This window comes from Crocodylus porosus, unplaced genomic scaffold (genome assembly GCF_001723895.1).
Source record: "Crocodylus porosus isolate Cpor-Errol unplaced genomic scaffold, CroPor_comp1, whole genome shotgun sequence".
NCBI classification, from domain to species: Eukaryota; Metazoa; Chordata; order Crocodylia; family Crocodylidae; genus Crocodylus; species Crocodylus porosus.
In genome coordinates this window covers 198,709,072-198,730,290 of record NW_017728886.1, presented here as the reverse complement: position 1 = coordinate 198,730,290, position 21,219 = coordinate 198,709,072, and the positions used below count along the sequence as shown (strand labels likewise).

The window sequence follows — 21,219 nt, the reverse complement described above, 5'->3', positions numbered from 1 at the left end:
GTGGTGGTGCAGCAGGGCTACATTTGAGAGCCTGCATTTCCTGCACCTGGTGGCCTGGTCCCTGTTGGTGGGTGCACTGCTCTCCTGGGACTGTGGCAAGGGGGAGCCGCTGTTGCCACTGTTGCCACAGGTGGTACTCCCACTGCCAGGGGTCCTCAGTGCAGTGTGCCTCCTTTGCCCAAGTCTCATGGAATAGCTCCCCCTGGGCTTCATGGATGTTATGACCCACAGAATGGGTCACATGGCACAATGATGACCAAGGAGAGGTTGTCCTTGGCAAACTTGAGGCCAGTGGCTAGGGTGCACCAGCATTCTTTGAGGCAGCTGAAGGCACACTCTACCAGTGTGCAGGTCTGGCCCAGACAGCAGTTAAACTTAGACTGCCAGGATCCAGGTGGCCAGTGTAGGGCTGCATGAGCCAGGGTAGGAGGTAGGTGGGGGCCCTGATGAGGAGGGATGGGATGACCATGGCACACAGTTGCAGGTGCAAAGTGCCCACTCTCCACCAGGCCCATGAGGCTAGAGTTCCTCTAGATGCAGATATCTTGGTTCCTCCCCCCACAGCTGGTGCTCACGTGTGTAAAGGCCCCATGGTGGTCCACAATGGACTGGAGCACCACAGAGTGAAAGCCCCTCTGGCTGTAATAGGGGTGGTCTCCATGGGGCAGGCAGGTGATGGAGATGTGTGTCCCATAAACTACACTGGGGGAATTCTAGGACATGAAACCCCCCCCCACCACCAGGTGGTCATATATATGTAGCAAAGTGTCCCCCAGCACGTCCTGGAGGGCACCACATACCACCAGGATGGCCTCCCCAGAGGTGGCCTTGCCCATACCAAAAAGGTGGCCAACATACTGCAGTCTGCAAGTGTAGGCACCTCGAGCAGGGCTAGGGCCAGTTGGCTGTCTGCAGGGAAGGGCAGCCGCATGCTGGTGCCCTGCTACTTCAGGTTTGAGTGGAGTCACTCCAGGAGCTCCCAGAAGATGGCCTGGGTCATCCTGATGGCCGCCAGCCACTGCTAGTCATCCTAGGTGTGCTGGAAAACATGTTGCCACTAGTACTGGCTGGCCCAACAGGCCCAAAGTCAGTGGGCTGGAGGCCCAGGAGAGTGATGGCAGCCCCAGTGGTGGCATCCTGGAGCCCATCATTGGCATCCCTGCCAAGGTCCATCCAGGCAGACAGGGTTGAGAAAGCAGTGGCCCTGGGACAGCATGTGGTAGCCTGGCAGATGGTCGTTGCATGGGGGGTGCTGGGAGGTGCCAGATGGCCATGGGTCAGGTGGTGGTCAGCACAGTGGGCCAGCTGTAGCCCATGGCACTGGTTGTTATGGCCAAGGGCAGTGGCTGGAACAGGCAGTGAGGAGAGTGCTGCCATATGCTGTGCCTGCACTGGACATGCTGCTTCTGGCCAGGGAAGTCGCTAGTCAGAGAGCAGAGAGTGGAGCTACCTTTTGAAGAGGGCTGCCAGCTGCTGGCAGCTTCAGGTGGAGACTGAAGCTTTCTCCTGTGGTAGCAGGAGCCCACTGCAGGGCTCCAGGAAGTGGGAGCAGATTGTCAGCAAATCTTGTCCCACTTCCCTGCATACGTAGACACTTGTCCAGCACTGTTTACATGCAAGTAATTTACTAGCGAGTAAACTGGTGCCACAGCAAATTAACATGTAGACACATTATCTGTGCATCTGATTATATTCTCATTTACTTTTGTGTTAGATTTACTCGGATTTTGAATTCCCCAGATGCTTTCCAAGGTGTGTATTTGAATAATGACAGTTTGTACTTAGGTAGCATCATATTATTCTAGCAACTAAATCTTTAGAAGCATTTTTTGAAGTTCACAGCATCAACAGAGGTAAGGAAAGAGAAGTATGGAAAGGCTGAATGGCTATTCCACTGTAACATAGTCAGAGTTCAGTGGCAGTTGGGATTAGGACGCATGTGTTTGGGGGTTCTTTTGCATAAAAGAAAATGGCTAAATTCATAAATGAATTAAAAGGAGCTGGGAGTCCCAAGTTCAAGACTTCTTTCTCTTTGATTTAGACTGTTTGGAGCTGTATTTCCAACCTTGCTGGAGGGCTTTCTAATGATCATTCTGCAGGGTATTCTTGAGCGAACCTCCCAAACTGTATTGTGAACTTGTTTATCTTAAGTTTTAATATGGCCTGACACTATATCACCAGAATACCTCACAATCTTTAATATATTTATCCTTATAATATCTTTATGAATCAGACAAATGCTACAGGAGGAGAACTGGAGCAGAGTAAATAACTTTCCCATGATATACAACAGTAAGTCTGTGCCAGAGCAAAAACCTAAATACAGGTCTCTCAAGTCATAGGCTACAGGGCTAACTACTAGACTATTTTACTTGCCCTTCTCAAGCATCGATTTTCCAGTGCTTAGGTTATTTGCTCAGTATGAACTTTGCACCACTACATATTGTACCATCTATATTCATAAACGGATAATTTTAATTTCCAAGGTTGTCAAGCCACCTAAATTCACCACTAAAGAAGTAGGAACAGATTAGTCCATACTAGTACAGCGACACTCCCTTGATTAAATTGTTTAATAAGAACTTAAATAGAAAAAAAATATTTGTCTAGTACATTTATCAGTAAAGCTCCATGAGATTCCAAGGCCAATTTATCATAATACAATAAGCTATGCTGATTATATCACTGGCTTATTCATTGCTGAACTATGTACACGCAACACTTGTTTAAAATGTATATGCAACCAAAAGTAGGCTGAATCTTTATTAATTATAAAAAAGAAGGGAAATGTGAAGAAAGCAGCATTTTTGTCCCTTAAGTATGCTTGCATTTTACAGGTTGGACTTGTGGTCGACACATCCCTGAAGATAATGGAGGTTTGGTGTTTATGTGTGTGCATGTGTGTGTGTGTGTGTGTGTGTGTGTGGAAGGGGGGTTGTTGTTTTATGTAAGTTCTTTTATAGGTTAAGTCTTTATAAGTCTTTTACAGGATACTAAGACATATTGATCAGCACTGCAATATTATATCCAAAATCTTACATATTGCATAGGCAATTGGCAGGGGCCTACCAAACTTGAGGAGGCAGCCAGACAATTTCAGGGGCAAATCCTGGACCTGGTTGCCATTTTTGTGGGCTCAGCGCAGCAGGCCCCACCCAGACCTCTGATAGGCTAGGGGGCCCTTCTCTGCAGATTGCCAGATGGCCCAAAACCATGGCTTAGTTACCCTGATTAAGGCTGGGGACGTCACTAATCCATACGTTATTAAGTGTGGATTAATGACTTCCCACGCTTAATACGGGTAATTAAGCTACATCCCTAAGTAGCAGCTGGCTGCAAAAAAAAATTAAAACAAATCTAAAGCAAATTTACCAGCAGGCAGAAAAACCCTGCAGTTTTGGGCCATTGAGTGGGGGAGAGGATGAGGGGAGAAGGGCAGGGAACAATGCGGAGGGCCAAGGTGGAGCCGGGGGTTGGTCTCAGCAGGCCCAGCACACAGCATGCAGGGGAGAAATTGCTGTGCTACCAGGATGTCAGCCTGCTGCCCCACCCCCAAGCACAGTACTGCTGAGCTCAGTACCTGCTTTCCTTTGTCCTACGGTGGGCATTGCCCCCGACCTCTTCCCCACTCCCTGGCAAGGAAACCTCCAGCTGCCAAAGTGACATATGCCCTCTGCGGCCTGTGGCTTGCTCTGCCCACCAGTTCCCACCTGAGTTTGCAAACATGTTTTCAGAACAAAAAAAAATTTTGGACTTTAAAATTAAGTTAGGACCCAACACATTAACATTCATATAAATTTGTTTGACAACTCAGCATAAGTTGCTTCTGAAACTCTACTTAGATCGTTGTATGTCAACAGAAATAATAACTGACATTATATCACCATTATTCTGAATAAGCCTTTTGTGCAGATGTAAATATGCTTTTTACTAGCCTATTTTTTCCATTCCGGAAATTCCAAAAAATCATTTCGATCTTATTGAGGGATTTATTACATTAACTTAGGTAAAATGACTACAGCAAAGCTTCTAAGAAAATGAAAATCTGATCACTGTTGGAGGGCCAAAGTTGCAAATACAGTAAATAAGACTATTAGCTTATAGAAGGGAGTTATAATTAAGCCTCTTTAAGAGACAGTCATATTGAGAAAGATGACACATCATTTCCAGTGAAAATCCCCAATACAAAAACCAAACGTGAACCTGAGACTTGAGAAGTGGCATTTGAAAAACAGTCTAAATCTCTCATACACCACTAATCTGTTTCATCATAACCTCATCTCAAATTTCTGTCAAGCATGCCGTCTGCATATGAATGGAAAATCTTCAACAACAGGTCTTATAACACAATACCAAGAAATATATAGCTTCTTTGCTTGTGAATTATATATTAATATTTTGCATGCAACTGCAATAGAATTTTAAAAGTCTGGATATACATTTCCTGTATCTAATTCGGATTTAGGAATAGACTCTTTGTAATCTTCTCATTCCTGAGTACTTTTTTCTACAGCAGAAAACTCCTGACTTTTATAAACAACTTAAGATGAACCAAAGAAGATTACAAATAACTAAGGAAACAGGGTATAAAAGCTACCCTACATAGGCAATAGGGCAGATCTTTCAAATAACCGCTGTTTTATTTTGAAGGGGTCTCCTTAATGCATTGACTTTCCCTAACAAGAATCGGTTAAGCTAAAGAGGAACTAAATACTTCTTTAAAAGCTGATAACCATGGAATGAAGACAGAGAAAAACAATCTTTATTGGAACATTTCCCACCCAGTTTAAAGCAGATGACAAAGCTTTTTAAGTTCAGGTGACCTCATATAGCAAGGAAACAGTATTGCTGTTGAAATTTAATGGAGATGGGCCAGAAAGAGTGATTACATCCAAACTTCGTAGTCAAAAAATAACCATCTTTAAACTAGGAGAACTGCTTTGAGGGCAGCAAACCAAATGAAGAAGAAATTGAATCAAGGGCAGGGTTATTTGGAAGCAAAGCTATATCTGCTTAAAAGAGTAACAACGAAAAATATAACTGTAATCCAATGGCTAATAAAATTGATATAAGCTCACCACTTCTTCATGCCTGCATTTTCTTACATTAATTCCATTAATCTGTGATGGAAGGGGAAAAAGAAAGATAAAATAGAGATTGCTTTACCTTTCTAGGAAAAAAAATCACAACAAAAAAGGAAAAATGCTCAAGTGTTCCATACCTGCAGAATTGCATCTCCTATAAACAGCAAGCCTGAGAGTTCCGCTGAAAACAGAAAGAACATTTTTTACTTATTTTGTATAAATGGTAAAGAGCACTGCATATAAATACATGATATTAATTGATCTAGTGCTTATCCCTAGTCAGAGAATGCTCTCAAAAAAAGAAAGTCAAAGCACATAATGAAAACATAAAGTCTAAAATGGATGCATTGATAGATGCATTTAGCTTCATATTTCTAATTGCACAAACATCAACTAATAGATACTTCTATAAAAAAAAAGGGAAGGGTGGAGGGCAACCCTACCACAGACTAGAGGTTCTTTTGTAACATCTTTTACTGGACCAACTATCTAACTTCATGTCACTGAGGAAATACATTTTGCACCTGAAAGCAACTATGTAACTGATCAAGTAAGTAGTATTTGTTTTGCAATATCCTTTAACACAAAATAGCCATGGTAGTAGCAGCACCAATACTACAACACCAACAAACATCTAATACAGTTATGCCATGAGATTTTACTGAGTCACTCATCAATCTCCAGCCTCTCCTGCTTCTTTTAGAACCTGACTAGCATATTTCAACTGCTGTACTAAAAGGGATAGACTAGGCCCCTAAATGTATGTCACAGAAGATGGACTTTTCAGCACAGAAGGTGATTATTTTTCAAGCTCTGAAGGAACCAAGAAGGATACAGCAATTCTCAAGGCCAAGGCATATTCCTGAAGAATATGCTTCCAAGTCTTTGCTTGTCTTCACTTTCCCTTGGTTTATACTGAGTTTCTTATGCATCTCTGCTGTGTCTATGTGTAACAGAATAACAAGATGGATCCTTAGGTAATGAAATGGTTGAGTGCTTTGTACACTAAGACAGTACCTTGAACTCCAGAAATATATCAGAAGCCAAGGTCTATGGTTCAGCCTAGAATTTTCTTTATCCAGGTTCTCTTTAAGAACATAGAATCATAGAAAATTAGGGCTGGAAGGGACCTCAGAAGGTCACCTAGTCCAACCCCCTGCCCAAAGCATGACCATCCCCATCTGGATCATCCGACCCAAGGCTTTGTCTACTGAGCTCTTAAAACCCCCTAAGAATGGAGATTCCACGACCTCTCTGGGTAATTTGTTCCAGTGCTTTACTATCCTCCTAGTGAGAAAGTTTTTCCTAATACCTAACCTACATGTCCGTTGCTGCAACTTGACATCATTGCTCCTTGTTCTGTTGCCTGCCACCACTTAGAATGGTCTAGTTCCATCCTCTTTATTACCACCCTTCATGTAGTTAAAGGCTGTGATTAAATCTGCCCCCGGTCTGTTTTTTTCCAGACTAAATAAGCCCAGTTCCCTCAACCTCTCCTCATTAGTCATGTGCCCTGTTCCTCTAACCATTTTTGCTGCCTTCCATTGGGTCCTCTCTGAGTTGGCCACATCTTTTCTGCAGTGGGGGGCCCAAACTGGGCACAGTACTCCAGATGTTGCCTCACCAGGGCCAAATAGAAAGTAATAATTACTTCCCTTGATCTGTTGGCAACAACCCCAGTAATGTAGCCTAGTATTCTGTTAGCCTTCTTCACAATGAGGGCACACTGTTGGCTTATATTCAGCTTATTATCCTCTGTAACCCCCAGCTCCCTTTTTGCAGAGCTACTGTTTAACCAACTTCTACCAGTGTAAAGGTTTGTTCCGCCCTAAGTGCAGGACTTTGCAATTGTCCTTACTAACCCTCCTGAGATTTCTTTCGGTCAATTTCTTTCCTCCAATTTGTGCAGGTCTCTTTGAATCCTAGCTCTACTCTTCAGCATCTCTACTACTCTCAGCAGCTTGGTGTCATCTGTAAACTTGCTAAAGGTACACTCCATACCATCTTCCAGATCACTGATGAAGATACTGAACGAAACTGGCTCCAGAACTGACAACCAGGGGCACTCCACTAGATTCTGGCTGCCAGCTAGACATCAGCCCATTGATTACTTCTTTTTGAGCCTGGCTCAATCCAGTCAGTTTTCTATCCACTATCCATTTACGGTCCATTCATTCATTTAACCTGTACTTCCTTAGCTTGCATGCAAGAATGTTGTGGGAGACCGTATCAAGAGCCTTGCTAAAGTCATGGTATATCACATTCACTGCTCTCTCTGCAACCACAGAGCCAACCATTTCATAATATAAGGCAATCAGGTTGGTCAGACATGACTTACTTTTAGTGAATGCATGCTAACTGTTCCTAATCACTAGGGATGTGGGTTTTCCATTCATTATCAAAAAATATGGTAAAATGCAGATTTTCCTCCTTTAAAATACAGGTTTTCTCCTTTAAAGGAGAAAAATGCAGGAAATGGTGGGTTTCCCCTTGCAATCTACCAGAGTTCCAGCCTGCAAGGAGCTGGGGGGAGTGGGAGGAGGGTGACCAGGCACATGTACACATGCATGTAGCAGCCAGGCAGCAGCTCCCACAGCTCCCTGCACGTCAGTATAGTGTGTGTGTGGGGGGGGATTGAGGCGCCAATAGTGAGGGAGGGAGGGAGTTGGGCAGGGCTGGGGCTGGGGGCACTGCCCAACCAGGGTGGTGCATGGGACCTGGGGCTTTGGGCCTGAGTGGGAATGTGCAGTTGCACAGCCCAGACAGGAAGAGGGATGGAGCCATTGGTGGTTCATCCAGGGGGTGACAGGGATGGGGCTCCCCACCACTGCACACACTCCCAGGAGGGTCATGGGGGGCATGTGCCCCCCTGATTTATGTGCATGGTAGGGGCAGATGTGGGCCAAGGACCTGGCTTTGCAAGCCCCATTCCCCTCTCCCCCTCACCAGTGCCTGATCCCTGGCTGCCACCCATGAGAGGTGGTGGCTGCTGTGGCCAGAGCAGAGCTTGGAGCCAGGCTCCCCCTCCCCTATGGGTGGGATGGCTGAAGTGGAACTGGGGAGCCTGGGGGCATATGTAGGCTGGCAGCTCAAGGCTCAGGGCTTCCTGCTCTGCTAACCTCCCCCTAGGGGCCTCTGTGGCCCAGTAGGTGGGACATGGCAATGGGACAGGGCAGAGAAGCTCAGTGCCTCCACCGGGAACCCCACACCACTATGGCTAGGTGCTCCCTGCCTACCTGACACCAGCAGGAGTGGTGGTATAGAATTGTGCCCCTGCTACTGCATGGGGCTGCCAGCAGTGGCACCAAGTCTCCCTGCCCCATCCTGCTCTGCTGCACTGGGTCCCACCTGCTCAGCCATGGATGCCCCTGAGGGGAGGGCAGCAGGGCAGGGAGCCCCAAGCTTGCAGCCACCATCCCACATCTCCTTCTCCCTCCTCCCACCCCCAATGGGCTCTGTTCCATCCATGCCACCCTTGGGGGAAGGGGACCTTGCCTCTGGGTTCTGCTCCAGCCACAGCAATCATCGCCTCCCACAGGTGGCAGCCAGGGTTTCAGTGCTGCTGGTGGGGTTGGGGATTGCAGATCTGGGTCCCTCACACCACAGCCCTAGCAGCTGGGGGCCCTTCTGACAGGGCTAAGGGGGTGTGGGTTGTGGGTGGTGAGTGACAGGCAATGGCATGGATAGGGCACCAGCATATCAGGCCTGCTCAGTGCCACAAAGCAGTGGGGAGAGACTACTACAGCTGACCCCATGTCCTGGTGAGCAATGGGCACAAGGGAAGCTCTGATTTTTCCATGATAAAAGATGCAAAATCAAATGCCAAAATGTATAGGTAATTAGAATTTATTTTATTTTAGTGATTGAGACACTGGTAGGCTTCCAATTTGTTTTAGAATTGTAAATATATCAATAAAACACTGTGGTCAATTGATACCTGTATATACAGTGGTATTTCATTTTAATCACAGAAAAATGAGGATTTGGGGGGTTTAATCAGAGAATTTGAAATTTTTATCAAAGAATATACGAGTTTTTAAAGAGCGAAAATCAGGATCCCTGCTAATCATCTTCTCATCTAAGTGCTTAGAAATGAATTTCTTAAGGACCTGCACCATTATTTTTCCATGGACTGAGGTAAGGCTTACCAGTCTGTAGTTTCCCTGTTCATCCTTCTTCCCTTTCTTAAAGACAGGCACTATATTTGCCCTTTTCTAATCATCTGAGACCTCTCCTGATCACCATGAGTTTTCAAAGATAATAGTTAAAAGCTCTGCAATTGCATCTGCCAACTCAAACTGCACTTTGGCCTTCCTGATTTCATCCTCCTGTACTCAAGCAATACTCTTCTACTAGTCATTTGCCCAAGTTTCCACTTCTTCCAAACTTCCTTTTTATGTTTCAGCTTACTGAAGAGCTCCCTGTTAAGCCCAACCAGTCTTCTGCCATACTTGCTAGCTTTCCTGCACATTAGGGTGATTTGTTTCTGTGCCAACAGTAACATTTCTTTAAAATACAACCAGCGCTCCTGGCCTCCTTTCCTTCTCAGACTGGCCTCCCAGGGGACATCCTGCCCATTAATTCCCTGAATGAATCACTTTACATGTTGGTAGCCACTAGATGTGAACTCCATCCACAGGGCAGTGTTTTATTGTTTATTATTTGTATGTTGTCCTTCCCCCAAAAGCTAAATAAAAGGCAATACAATATATAGAAAAAGAATACAATATTAAACTAATATATATATAACAAAACAAACTCTCCCCTCAAATATCCCTAATTTCGAAAACAATCCATGCCACCCCAGCTACTCCCACTTTGCTGCCTCTCATCCAGGACATAGTTCTCAAGTCTGACCCAGCCTCCCTTGCTCACCCTCATTCACTACCCATATTCCCTCTCATCCTTACCCACTCTCATTTCCCTGCCTCACACCCAGGGGAGTCCCTTCCTCCCTCTCTTTAAGTCCCTCCCAAGCCTACATCTCCCCTCTCTCACAGTCTGTGGCTGTCCCCAGAATTCAATCACTCTTCCCTTCCCTGCAAAAAAACTCATTATTCAATTTAAACTATTAATAGAGAAAATCTATGATGTAAATATCTTTCAAGTCACACCTTTACATTTATGATCAAGAGCAGTGATTCTAAACAAGGGTGCCATGGCACCCTGGGGGATTTTGAGATCCTTTCAAAGGTGCTATGGGGTACTACATGATGTTAGCACTTATAGATGTATAAACATAATTCACAAGGTAAACCCAGAGTTTTAAACAGGAATGCCTCGTGTGAAAAACATTCTAAGTTCTTTGAGTTCTTTGCAACAGAAAAGCTGCTTTGTTATTTTTCTGTTATCAAGCAAAAAAAGGAAAATCTAAGAGCTGGCATTTTCCAAGGGATGCCTTGACACTAAAAATGTTAAGAACTACTCTTCTAGAAGGGTAGTTTCCCTAATGGCACTATTGCAGTTCAGTAGCTTATACTCATAGAAATCACATTCTGCTTCACTCCCTCCTTCATCACTTCTGTTCCCTAACTTTTATCTCATGAACAAACAGCTGAAAGACAAAGTTACCATATACATTCATTTTTAAATCAATATAAGAGACTATGAGCAAAGTAGGTGTTGTACAAGATTATTTAAAAAAAAAAAAGAAAAGAAAAAAATTCTAGAGTGGGATAACAGGGATGTAGAGATATACCTCCTAGACTCAAGAAAAATATAATACAAAATATGTAATAACTAATCAAAATATATTATTAGTGTTCCTGAGCTTTAGAAAGAATGAATGATAATGCAATTCTATCGGCATACATGGCATTTTACAGAGAAAATAACATAAAATGCCTATCCAAAACAATTTGCAATGTAAAGATGTGACTCTAAAAAGCATACATTATTATTTCAGATGAGTTATGCCATTGATGTTAATATTACTCATATAAGCAACATTATGCTATATAGTTGTGACACTAAGCTAAACATAGGTGAGAACAGTTCTAAAAGTAAAATGTCAAGGATGATATCCTGGCTTTGTAGAGAATAATGACAAGAGATATGTTGATTTCAATGTAGCCAGAATTTTGAATTAGCCTTGGATCCTACAATTTCTTACAAATGGGATTAATTTGATGCATGTGCATTGAATTCAGTGGGCAAATATTAAACATTTTTGTAAAATCAACCCCCTTCAGGAGATCTCAAATCCAGTACCTGTCCCAGGGTGACCAGGTAGCTTAAAATGAGATGATTCTGAATATATTGTTGGATTGTTTTCTTCCCCATATTCTTCACAATTGAGTTATTTGGGTTTAAGTATTTTAGCCCAAAGACCCACACCTATGAAAGGCTGTTGTTACAAACCCACTATATTTTGAGGTGTTCATGGAATGGCACACATATATCCTTCAGTTTGTTTACTTTGTAACAGACATATGCATGACCCACCTGCCCTCAGTAGCATGGGTGGCTGAGCTGCAAACAAGCCAGCCAGCCCCACACTTACTAGAGCTACTTCACTGATTTGTTCATTGCTCCGGAGCAGCAGGCCAAAAGCCCACTGGAGACTGGAGCAGAGGGGAACACTAGCTGGAATGCCAGGAGCAGGTTTGGCCATTCTCACCCCTGCCAGAGTGCCTGGGGAAGAGCTGGATGCTCTCCTCACTGCTAGAGGGCATGAAGAGGTGCCAGATGTCCACCCTGTGGCAGGAAGTCAGCTAGCCAACCTCTGTGTGGTAGAGGGGACACTGGCTGTCTCTCAGCTGGGATGCCTGGAGGAACTATGGATGCTCTCTCCATTGCGAGCACCCCAGAGGCACCCCAGAGGCACTTTGCAGGATGTGCACCACTGGATGCCACCCCAGCAGGTGGAGCCAGGCAGTGCCCTACCTGTAGCGTGGCAGGGTTCAAGCACTTATCCAGGAGCCCATACCAAGAGACCCAAGCCCAGTGGAGCCATGAGCAAGTAAACTGAGAAAGCCTTCAGGGGGAAACAGGGGAGAGCCTCCCCAAAAAGGCCTCCTAATAGTGCAAGTCCATCAGGGGTGTATGCAGGCCAGGAATGTAGTAGTAGGAAGCTCGTGGGAGCACTTGCCAGGTATGGGCATGGCAGTAACCATCATGAGGTAGAGCCAAACCTGGCCCAGCACCATGTTAGGAAAGGCCTGTACAGAAAGGGCATCTCACCAATGGCACAAGGGGCCCAATAAAGGGAATGAGAAGGGTATGCAAGATCCCATGGAGCAACCCATACTCAGAAAGTATGGAAGCTTGGTGTAGCAAGACATCATTAACCTGCCTGGTTACCAAGTTTGAGCTGTTTGAGTTTATATTATCCATTTAATTTTCCTTTTTAAAAAGTTAAAGGCTGTGATTGGATCCATGAGGATTCAAGACCCATCAGTCCCCCCAAGGAGAAGATCAGGCTGCATCATACTTGACATATCAACAAGAGTGGCACCAATGCCAGAGTGGAAAGGAGTGGGGTGTAGGAGGGCAGGAGCCCCACAGAAGATACACCACCACAATTACACCTGAACCCTCAGAGAATCACTGTACCACCTCCAGGCAAGTACATGTTCATCTACTTGAACATGAAGGCATGGAAGGTGAGTGGGTCAGGTGTGATGTGGCCCCTGGGGTGCAGGACACACCCATGGCATGTCAGCAGTGGTGCCAGGCATGAGTCTGTCACATAGTGATATGGCATGTATAGTCTCTACATATTGGTAGCATCAAACTTAATTTAGCCTTAATTTTTATGATGTTTTCATGAATTGTTGTATTTGATATAAGTGCAATTTTGATATATTTTTTATATTTTGGCCAAAACTGTTTAGTAGGGCATTGATTAATTTAAGTATTCCTCAGTTATTCACACTTTGGAAAAGTAATTGTGGAGAAGTCATGGAGAAGTACCATCTGACATGGGTTTAATGAACAGTCAAACAGATCATTGTGGACACACATAAGCCAAACCCTTCCAGGCAATGATGAATTTACATTTCAGAAGAAGAGGGATGGGCAAAAATGACACCTGGCTATTCAGGGAAGGATTAAAGCAGTGTATTTAGGATATTGGATTAGTAACCTTATGTCTGAAAGGATATTCAGCAAATATTCAGCAAATAAAAAATAAATATTCTCATGCTCATAGTTATATTAAGAAAAAAAGTCTGGCCTGGTAAGCAAATTCACACAGAAGGGTAAGAAGTTATATGCAGAGTATAGGCTCCCCAAGCATCCACTGGATGATGTTGTAGGTAAATGGCCAAATGAGAAACAATACTTAACCTTTGGCTTGAGATAAAGGGTGCAGAGAGAAGTGAGGCTGCCTGCTGTAACAGAATGTGCTTTGCAGGATGTATTCTGACTTACAACAATCCCCCAGAGCAAAGAGGAGTTCACTGTTGATTCCAGAGACGAGGAGAATCTAGCCACTGTCTATGAGCCTGCAGCCAGTTTATCCTAGCTCCCTCCTTGCAGTGAGCTTGCTCTGTTTTCAGAATGGGATGGGGGAAAGGGAGCAGAGGGAGCTTGTCTTAGGGGTTCCCCGCCAATGCTGGAGAGTGGGGTAGGTGAACTGCACCCCCTTCCACCTTGTTGGGGCTCCAATACACCCGCACCACCCTCCAGTGGGGGCTGAAAAAAAACCCAAGACCAACTTCCCTCCACTCCTTTTCTCCCCTGAAAACAGCTCAGACACAAGTTACAGAAGATGCTGTTTTGAAACATCTTCATCTGAACCCTCATGCAATTGGGCATTTTTAAAGCAGTCTGCTGCCGTGCATTTATGTTTGGTCATGGCTATAAACCCCTTTCTGTGGCCAGATCAGGCGTAAATTGTCAATTCTGTCTACTCCCAAAGTGTTTGTCTTTCGTTTTTCTGAAATAGAGACTGACTTTAGCCCCTCATTCAGCATGCTGAGTAAATAAGGATGAAAGGAAAATTTGCAAGAGGCCCTGACATGAACATTACAGGCAGGAGCTATTTTCTAACCTACTGAGCTGAGTAGAAGCTGCATTCTTAGGCTTAAGATGCAGGGTAAAATCAAGTTATTGTTCTAATATTTCTCTACATATTGGTAGGGTGTGATTTTTGTATAGCTGGCAAAATCTAATCTGCTAAGAGTGAGCAAGACTTAGCTGATGTGGAAAAAGGTGAAGCACCATAGATCAGGGAAGTGACCTTGAGGCATCTTGTTCTGTTCTCAGTGGTCAAGCAGCAGACAGCAGAGAAAGGTTTTGGGCTGAAGGACACCCCTGAAGATGTGAGAACACCTCAAAAGTGTGTCTCAAGGGCACAGTTGGCTACATCCAGGGACAGGGTGTATCACAATTGTGTTAAGGCTCACTAATGACACAGCTGCAGTAGCTTAAGCCATTAAGGGGGCAGAGAGTATTAAAGTGATTCTCACTCAGGGTGATGCAAAACTTCGGGGTACTTTGAGATCCTTTCAAGGGTGCCAAAAGATGCCACACAATGTTAGCAGTGTTACATGTATAAACATGATTCAAAAGATAAATACAGAGATTTCAAATAGGAATCCATAGTGTTAAAAACATTCTGACCTATTGCTGTCTTTCAACATTCTTTGCAACAGAAGAATTGCTCTATTATTTTTCTGTAGTCAAAAAACAAGTGAAAAACAAGGCTGGCATTTTCCAAGTGCTGCCTTAAGTCCAAAAAGGTTGAGAACCATTGGACTAGGCCAAACTGAACTTCCCACCAGACACTTGGCTGTGCACACCCTTTGGATATCTCTAGGTTGCTTATTTTGAGATTTCCCCCCCCATGTGCAGTAAAAGGAAGAATAAAGGTATATATCTGCCTGGCTAAAGCCTATGTAATATAGGGCTATCATTTGACAGAATATCAGTTCTGAGGTAACAAAAGTACAAGTCACTTTTAAAAATATGGGCTATAAACTATAACTTTATTTCATAATTAAGAAACTTTTTCTGGGTTTGTAGATGTTTTTATTACCCAGAACCTGAGAGCATATTTTATCATATTTAGCTTGAAAAATGTTTTTGTCTTTTCTCCATAATCAAAAAGAGAAAACAGTGCATTTTTACGTATATAAAAAGCAATTTCTTCTTATTAGAGAAGCAGTCTCTCTCTCTTGCCTTTCTCAGTTAGATGACATTCTGAGATAAAGCATGGCCAATACAAGGAAAGTCAGATAATGCTTATAGGTCAAACAGAAAAGGTCTAAATAATATCCTTTTGATTTTCAGCATTTGGGATATATAATCCAACAGATAGAATCTATTCATTCCCTTCCATGGCCCCATGAAAGCAATGCATTACTGCTGTTTTACTTAATAGCTGTATTTTCCCTACCCCCAGATTCAGCTCTTAATGAAAACTACTTGTCTTTTTCTTTACCTGTGAGCAAAGTGATTACAAAGCAACAGGAGACATGGAATAGTTTTGCAAAAGCAGTAAAAGGAATACAAACAGGTTGTTCAAATAGCATTTTCTGTATCTTAGAGTCTTTCCTCAGGCCTACAACTTGCTACTCACTCTCCCCTATCCAAGGTGCAGCACCTTTAAGTGTCTACTTTGTGCCATGAAGCCAGATATCGTCCCAGGAAGATATACTTGAAAATAGATTAGCACCTCAGTGTTAAAATATGTTGAAGATCTCACAATATTAACTCTCTCTCTCTCTCTCTCCTTGAACAAAAAAGTACAGAGTAGCTGAAAAATGAAATGAAAAGATTTCCTCCTGTATATGTTTGGTTAAACTTAATGCCAAGGTGCTGATTTTTTTCTGAAGTTGTTGATGACCTACACGTACTTGTAGGCAAGTAAACTTTACCTTTTTATTTATATATAAACACATACTTATATCTGTAGTAGATGGTCAGACATTCTGTAGCTTCTGCAGGCCAACTGCTCACAGAAAGAGTTAATCCATGGGTGGGCAATAATTTGGGCTAGAGGGCCACTTGAATTTTGGTGAACTCCTGAGGGCTAGAGGCAGGGGGTGGGTGGCGGGGTGCTGACCCAGCCTCAGCTCCCTCTCACAGCTGTTTACACAGCCTCGTACAGCGGAGAGGGAGAGGGAAAGGGGGCTGCCCAGGGAGATGCCAATTTATCCTGTCTGCCCCCAAGCTTGTCTGCCCTGTATCCACTGCTGGGGGTGCCAGATGGAGCAGGGGGGGTCTCCATGGAGATCAGGCAAGGATCCCCACAGGCAGGATGCACTTGGTCAAGCACATGGGATGGGGCCACGTGTGGGTGGGAAGCAGTGTCTGGGCACAGGGTGAGGGTCAAGATTGCAGGGCAGTGATGGCATGGGGCTGGAGCCTGGGAGAGAGCCATGCTCATCCCCGCAATGGGCACTGGTTCCACAGGGAACCACAGGGCTTGGAACCGATGCCTGTCACAGGGATGTGCAGGGAGCAGACTGTGGTTCTGCCCCAGGCCTCAGCCCCATGCTGTCACTGCCCTTCAATCCCAGCTGCAGCCCTAGCTTTGCCCACCCATCCCACTCCCAGATACCATTCCCCACTCATCTACAGCTCCATCCCAGCTGCCCAACTGAGTGTACACTTCCTGTGAGGGTGCTGGGCCAGTTTCCATGAACACCCCACCTGCCTGCCTGCCAACTACATCTGGTGCCCCCCAGCAGTAAGTGTGGGGTGGATGGGCCTGGCTGCCTGGGCAATGGGGTCAGTGGCAGTGGGACACACACCTACTCCTGGGCAGCAGCAGGAGGGGCTGTCAGGAAATTAAGTTTTGCTGCAGTGCCAACCATAATCCCAACCCACCACCCAGCTTCATGGACTACAACTCCCAGTGCACACAAGAGCCACATGCAGGGACAGGGTGGATTGTGCCAAGCAGCACCTCCATGGCTGGGGGCAGTGGGACCATTCAAACCCTCCACAGCCCAGGTTGCACCCTGTGTCTGGGCTGGGCAGGGCCAAAGGACACACCATAGGCTGGACAAAATCATGCTGTGGGCTAAATCCAGGGCACGGGCCATATTTTGCCCCCCAAGCTTGGCCAATAAATAGCATATACACACTAACATATAGATAAAAAATACACAATACACAATCACATCCATACATTAAGACATGTGATAAAACCACATAATCTATTATTTGCCCACTAAGCCATCTCTCTAAGTCTATAAACATCCATGGAACAGGATCAGCTGTGCCAGGATATGTCCTGACACAGCTGATTTGCTGCACTAAGGGACAGAGACAACACCTGCTATCCCAAGTCATTATTCCCAGGGCATGCTTCTGTAAGTGGGAAAACCCAGACAAGTGCTCCTGGGTCTTCATGTGCCTCATCCTGCAGGAGGAATTCCAGGGTTTGCAGGATTGGTCCCCTGAAGTGCCTGTCCAGGGCATCTGAAGAGTGTGGCAGCCCCAAGCTAACTGCACTCTGTTGGCTAGTTCAGTGGAATGATGAAAAGTAGGGAGACCTACTGTCATTTTTCTAAATGATCATTTTCATATTAAGAACATAAAAGGCATTATTATTTGTGAGTCGCTGGTGGGGAGGGGTTACATTTCTTCTTTCAAATTTTTCATATTTTTGAAGCAATTCCATAAAATTAGTCCTGGCTTGAAGAGAGTATGACCAATGAGGTTACACTTGATGGTCTACCGATGTCACATATTCCTTCCTGACCAGTTGCCTCATGTCTAACAATATGAAAAAAATCCTACTAGGATCATATTTTAGTTAGAATATGCTTAATTTAGAGATAATTATGTCATGGTACATCAAAGCACAGTTACATACAATTACACAAACACAAATATAATCATATCTAATATTACCCAGCATTGCTATAAGTAGTGGAATGAAGTCAACAGAATTGCAGGGCTAGAAGGGACAGCAAGGTTCACCTGGTCCCACCCTCTGCACAAATTACAGTAAAATGATTTACTATATCTGTTATAAGGCACCCACCTCTTTGTTCTTTGGAAATCTTGGAAATGACCACTGGAATATTATGTTCTGCTCCACCCTGGAAATATAAAACAATTAATCACATCTTCTTGACACTATTTTTGTTTATAAATATGGGTTTAACCCTAAATGCATCTTAGACAAATTTCAAAGAATGCATTGCAGACCTAGAGAGAGAGAGATGCATCTGTCTGTCTGTCTCTCTCCCTCTTTATATATACACACATACATATACACACATCTCTCTCTCTCTATATAGATATGCATATATATATATATGTATATCTATATAGAGAGAGAGAGAGAGAAAGAGAGGTGGAGATGTGTGTGTATGTATGTATATGTGTATATATGTATATATACATACACAGATGTATAGATATAAATATCCCACTTTGCTCCTTTTTCTGTGATTTAATTAGCTGACAAATGTAATTAATTCCTTTTTCTCTTTGAAGAGCCATCAGTATAGTATTTGACTGAACAATGTGTAAAATTGAAGAACTAGAATAAAAATCACTGTAGCTTCTTCACATTTTCTACAGATTAGTATATCAGACCATGTAATAGAAAGGGAAAATGGGCATCATGCTGTAATGGCAACCATGCTGTGACCATCTGATTTTTGTGCCGGCAAGAAACAGGTAAACAAAAGCCAAAAAATCAAAAGGTTTGGATCTCAGATTAAAAGGAATCTTTGTTGCTGCTACATGAGTGTGCACACACACTTTTGCCTGCACATCCCCACAAGACACACAGTGTACAGGCAGTAAAATAAGTAACAAAGAACAAAAAAGAAGTCACTAAGAAATAGAACAGCAGGTCTTCAATAAGAAAAAGTGTGGACCACAATGTCTTAAAGAAGCTGTTCAACTGTACTGTGCCATTCAATCTACCCTGCATGGTACTATATGTAAAGCATTAAAAATAAAAGCAAAATAAAGGAGAGAAAAGAAATATAGAGCAAACCAGTATGGGCAGAACTGTATTGCACTGGCATGCGCTCCACAGCTGCATTTTCCACCCTTGCTTATTTTGGTAGGAATCAGAAATGTCCAGGTTAACTATAATTTCTGAATTATTTTTGCTTGCAGTGGCTACCTTGAAATATAAATCTGACTTAAACCCATCAAATTTGGCCATGGTCATTTTTTCCTCAAGCATTTCCCTCCACCCCCTCTTCAGCATGAAAATTTACCTTCAGCACCATAATTCATCTCTCACTGAACCTTCCTCCCGCCCCCACCTCCAGACCAATATACAGCTGTGGGACAGAGCAAGGACAGTTAGGTTACTCATAATGGCACAGAGATGCTACAGAACCCTTCCTAACTTGCAGTCACTTGCAGCTGAGGAGCTATTTTGATTTCTCACATCTAACAGTTTGATCCAGTAGAATAAGGGTGGAATTAAGAACAAGACTTGTGCTCTATAACCCTTGCTCTTTTCTGTTTAACTTATTTGGAAAATTGTCCCTTAAATATTTTCTTTCTCTCAACTTACCCACTTAAAAATCTTCTTGATTTCTGCTCCTAGAACATATGTAGGTAGCAAAGTGATGTATCTTATAGCTTCTTTAGAGGTAGGGATAGGCAAAGGAGCTAGCAGGTAAGAGGCACTATCATCTATAGATTTTCAAATGCCAGCTTATTCTTGTGGAGATGTCAGGAAATGATCTGGAATCCCCATGGAACAAGGTAATTCATAGTGGCTTAATATACCTTCTGGCAGTAGCTGCCAACAAAAAGGATCTTTAAGACTTTGGTTGTCTATGACATTTTCTAGGAATTGAAAACATAGGAGTGAAAATAAACTCTTGGGCCACTGAGTCCATGCCTTGTGTTCATGGACAACCATTTGTTCAAAAGGGCCCACATGAATGACTTTTTGCAAACCATAGCTACAATTCACACAATATAAGAACATTACCATGCAGAAAAGGAAGAGAGAGGAAGGGATAAGGATGCCACCAATGCTGAGATCACAACAATTGAAGGGAACTTGTTAGATAAAATATATTCAGTTGATTCTGGATGCCTCATAATTCATATTGCCAGTATATGGGGAGAGTTATAAAACACAGACCCTCATCAGCATGTTCTGATTATTCAAAACATAGAAAAAAATCTGAGCCCACCATGATTTTAAATAGATTCAAGGATTTAGCTGAACTGTATGAACCCATATAACAACTTTATGTTACTAAATAACCCTTGAGGTTTTGTTCTGCTTTGTTTTTCAGAATAATTGAGTTCTCTTTGGTTAGAAAAATCCAGCTCAAGTTCACCGACTTTAAAAGTCTCATCCATCTTCCTTTCAAATATTCTTAATTAACACACACATTTGATTCTCCTTTACAACTTCCAAACAGTATCCTAAAGTGTCTCTTAGATTGTTCACCTCTAAACAAATAATGTTAAAGAATCATGAAATAATATTGCAGCGTAAAAAATATGAATCTCTTGCTGTATCCTAGCCATACCAGAAATATGGGAAAAGTAGTAGTTTTGGATTAATCAAAAGAGCTGTATCTCTATTGACAAGGTATTCCAGTTGACAAAACATTTAAACAAATGGCCTAACATTCACCTTCCTTTCAAATGTTCCCCATTAACGTGCACATTCAATTCTTCTTACAGCTTCCCCAAACCCCTCAAACAACCCCCTCCCCCCACCACAAACCCTCACTCAAATAATGCTGAAGATTGTAGAGAAGATAACAGAGTAAATGACTTTGGGAAACTGCATGGGTCCCATATAATGTCTTTGTAGACATTGTTGTAGTATGAACACTGTTTCATCCTACAACTTTCAAAACCCTCCAAAGAGATCAACACACATGCTTAAGTCAAAATTGTGCCTCTAAAGCACAGTTTTTGGAGTTCTTGTACCTGACGCTTTAAGAATGTCTCATAAAGCACTGGGAAGCATGATCTTTTTTTGCAGTTTGACAGTCTGTATTTCCCTTTTTGCTCCTTTGCATATGAGATTATATATACTGATTAGAGAAAGGGGAGACAACATTCTTCCTACTTAGTAAAATCTAGGGTCACTAACATGGAACCAGGTTCAATCTAGCACGGTATTATTAACTATGGTTGTTTTACATTAATTTTCTTCCCCAAACAGGTAAAAGTCAGCAGATAAGAATATCAGTAATACAAGTAACTCTGAAAGAAAGAAAGGAAAAAA

At 43.2% G+C, this 21,219-nt stretch overlaps 1 protein-coding gene across 2 annotated transcripts in view; it reads right to left on the bottom strand.

Moving 5' to 3' along the window:
* SNTG1 (syntrophin gamma 1) overlaps nucleotides 1-21,219 on the bottom strand; it is a 326,996-nt gene that overhangs the window by 245,014 nt on the left and 60,763 nt on the right. For both annotated transcript variants that reach the window (XM_019547916.1, XM_019547925.1), the window contains exons 5-7: nucleotides 18,028-18,085; nucleotides 5,222-5,265; nucleotides 5,079-5,120 (exon numbers count right to left, since the gene is read on the bottom strand). In XM_019547916.1, the coding sequence (XP_019403461.1) occupies nucleotides 5,079-5,120; nucleotides 5,222-5,265; nucleotides 18,028-18,085 (144 nt within the window). The remainder of the gene's footprint in view (nucleotides 1-5,078; nucleotides 5,121-5,221; nucleotides 5,266-18,027; nucleotides 18,086-21,219) is intronic.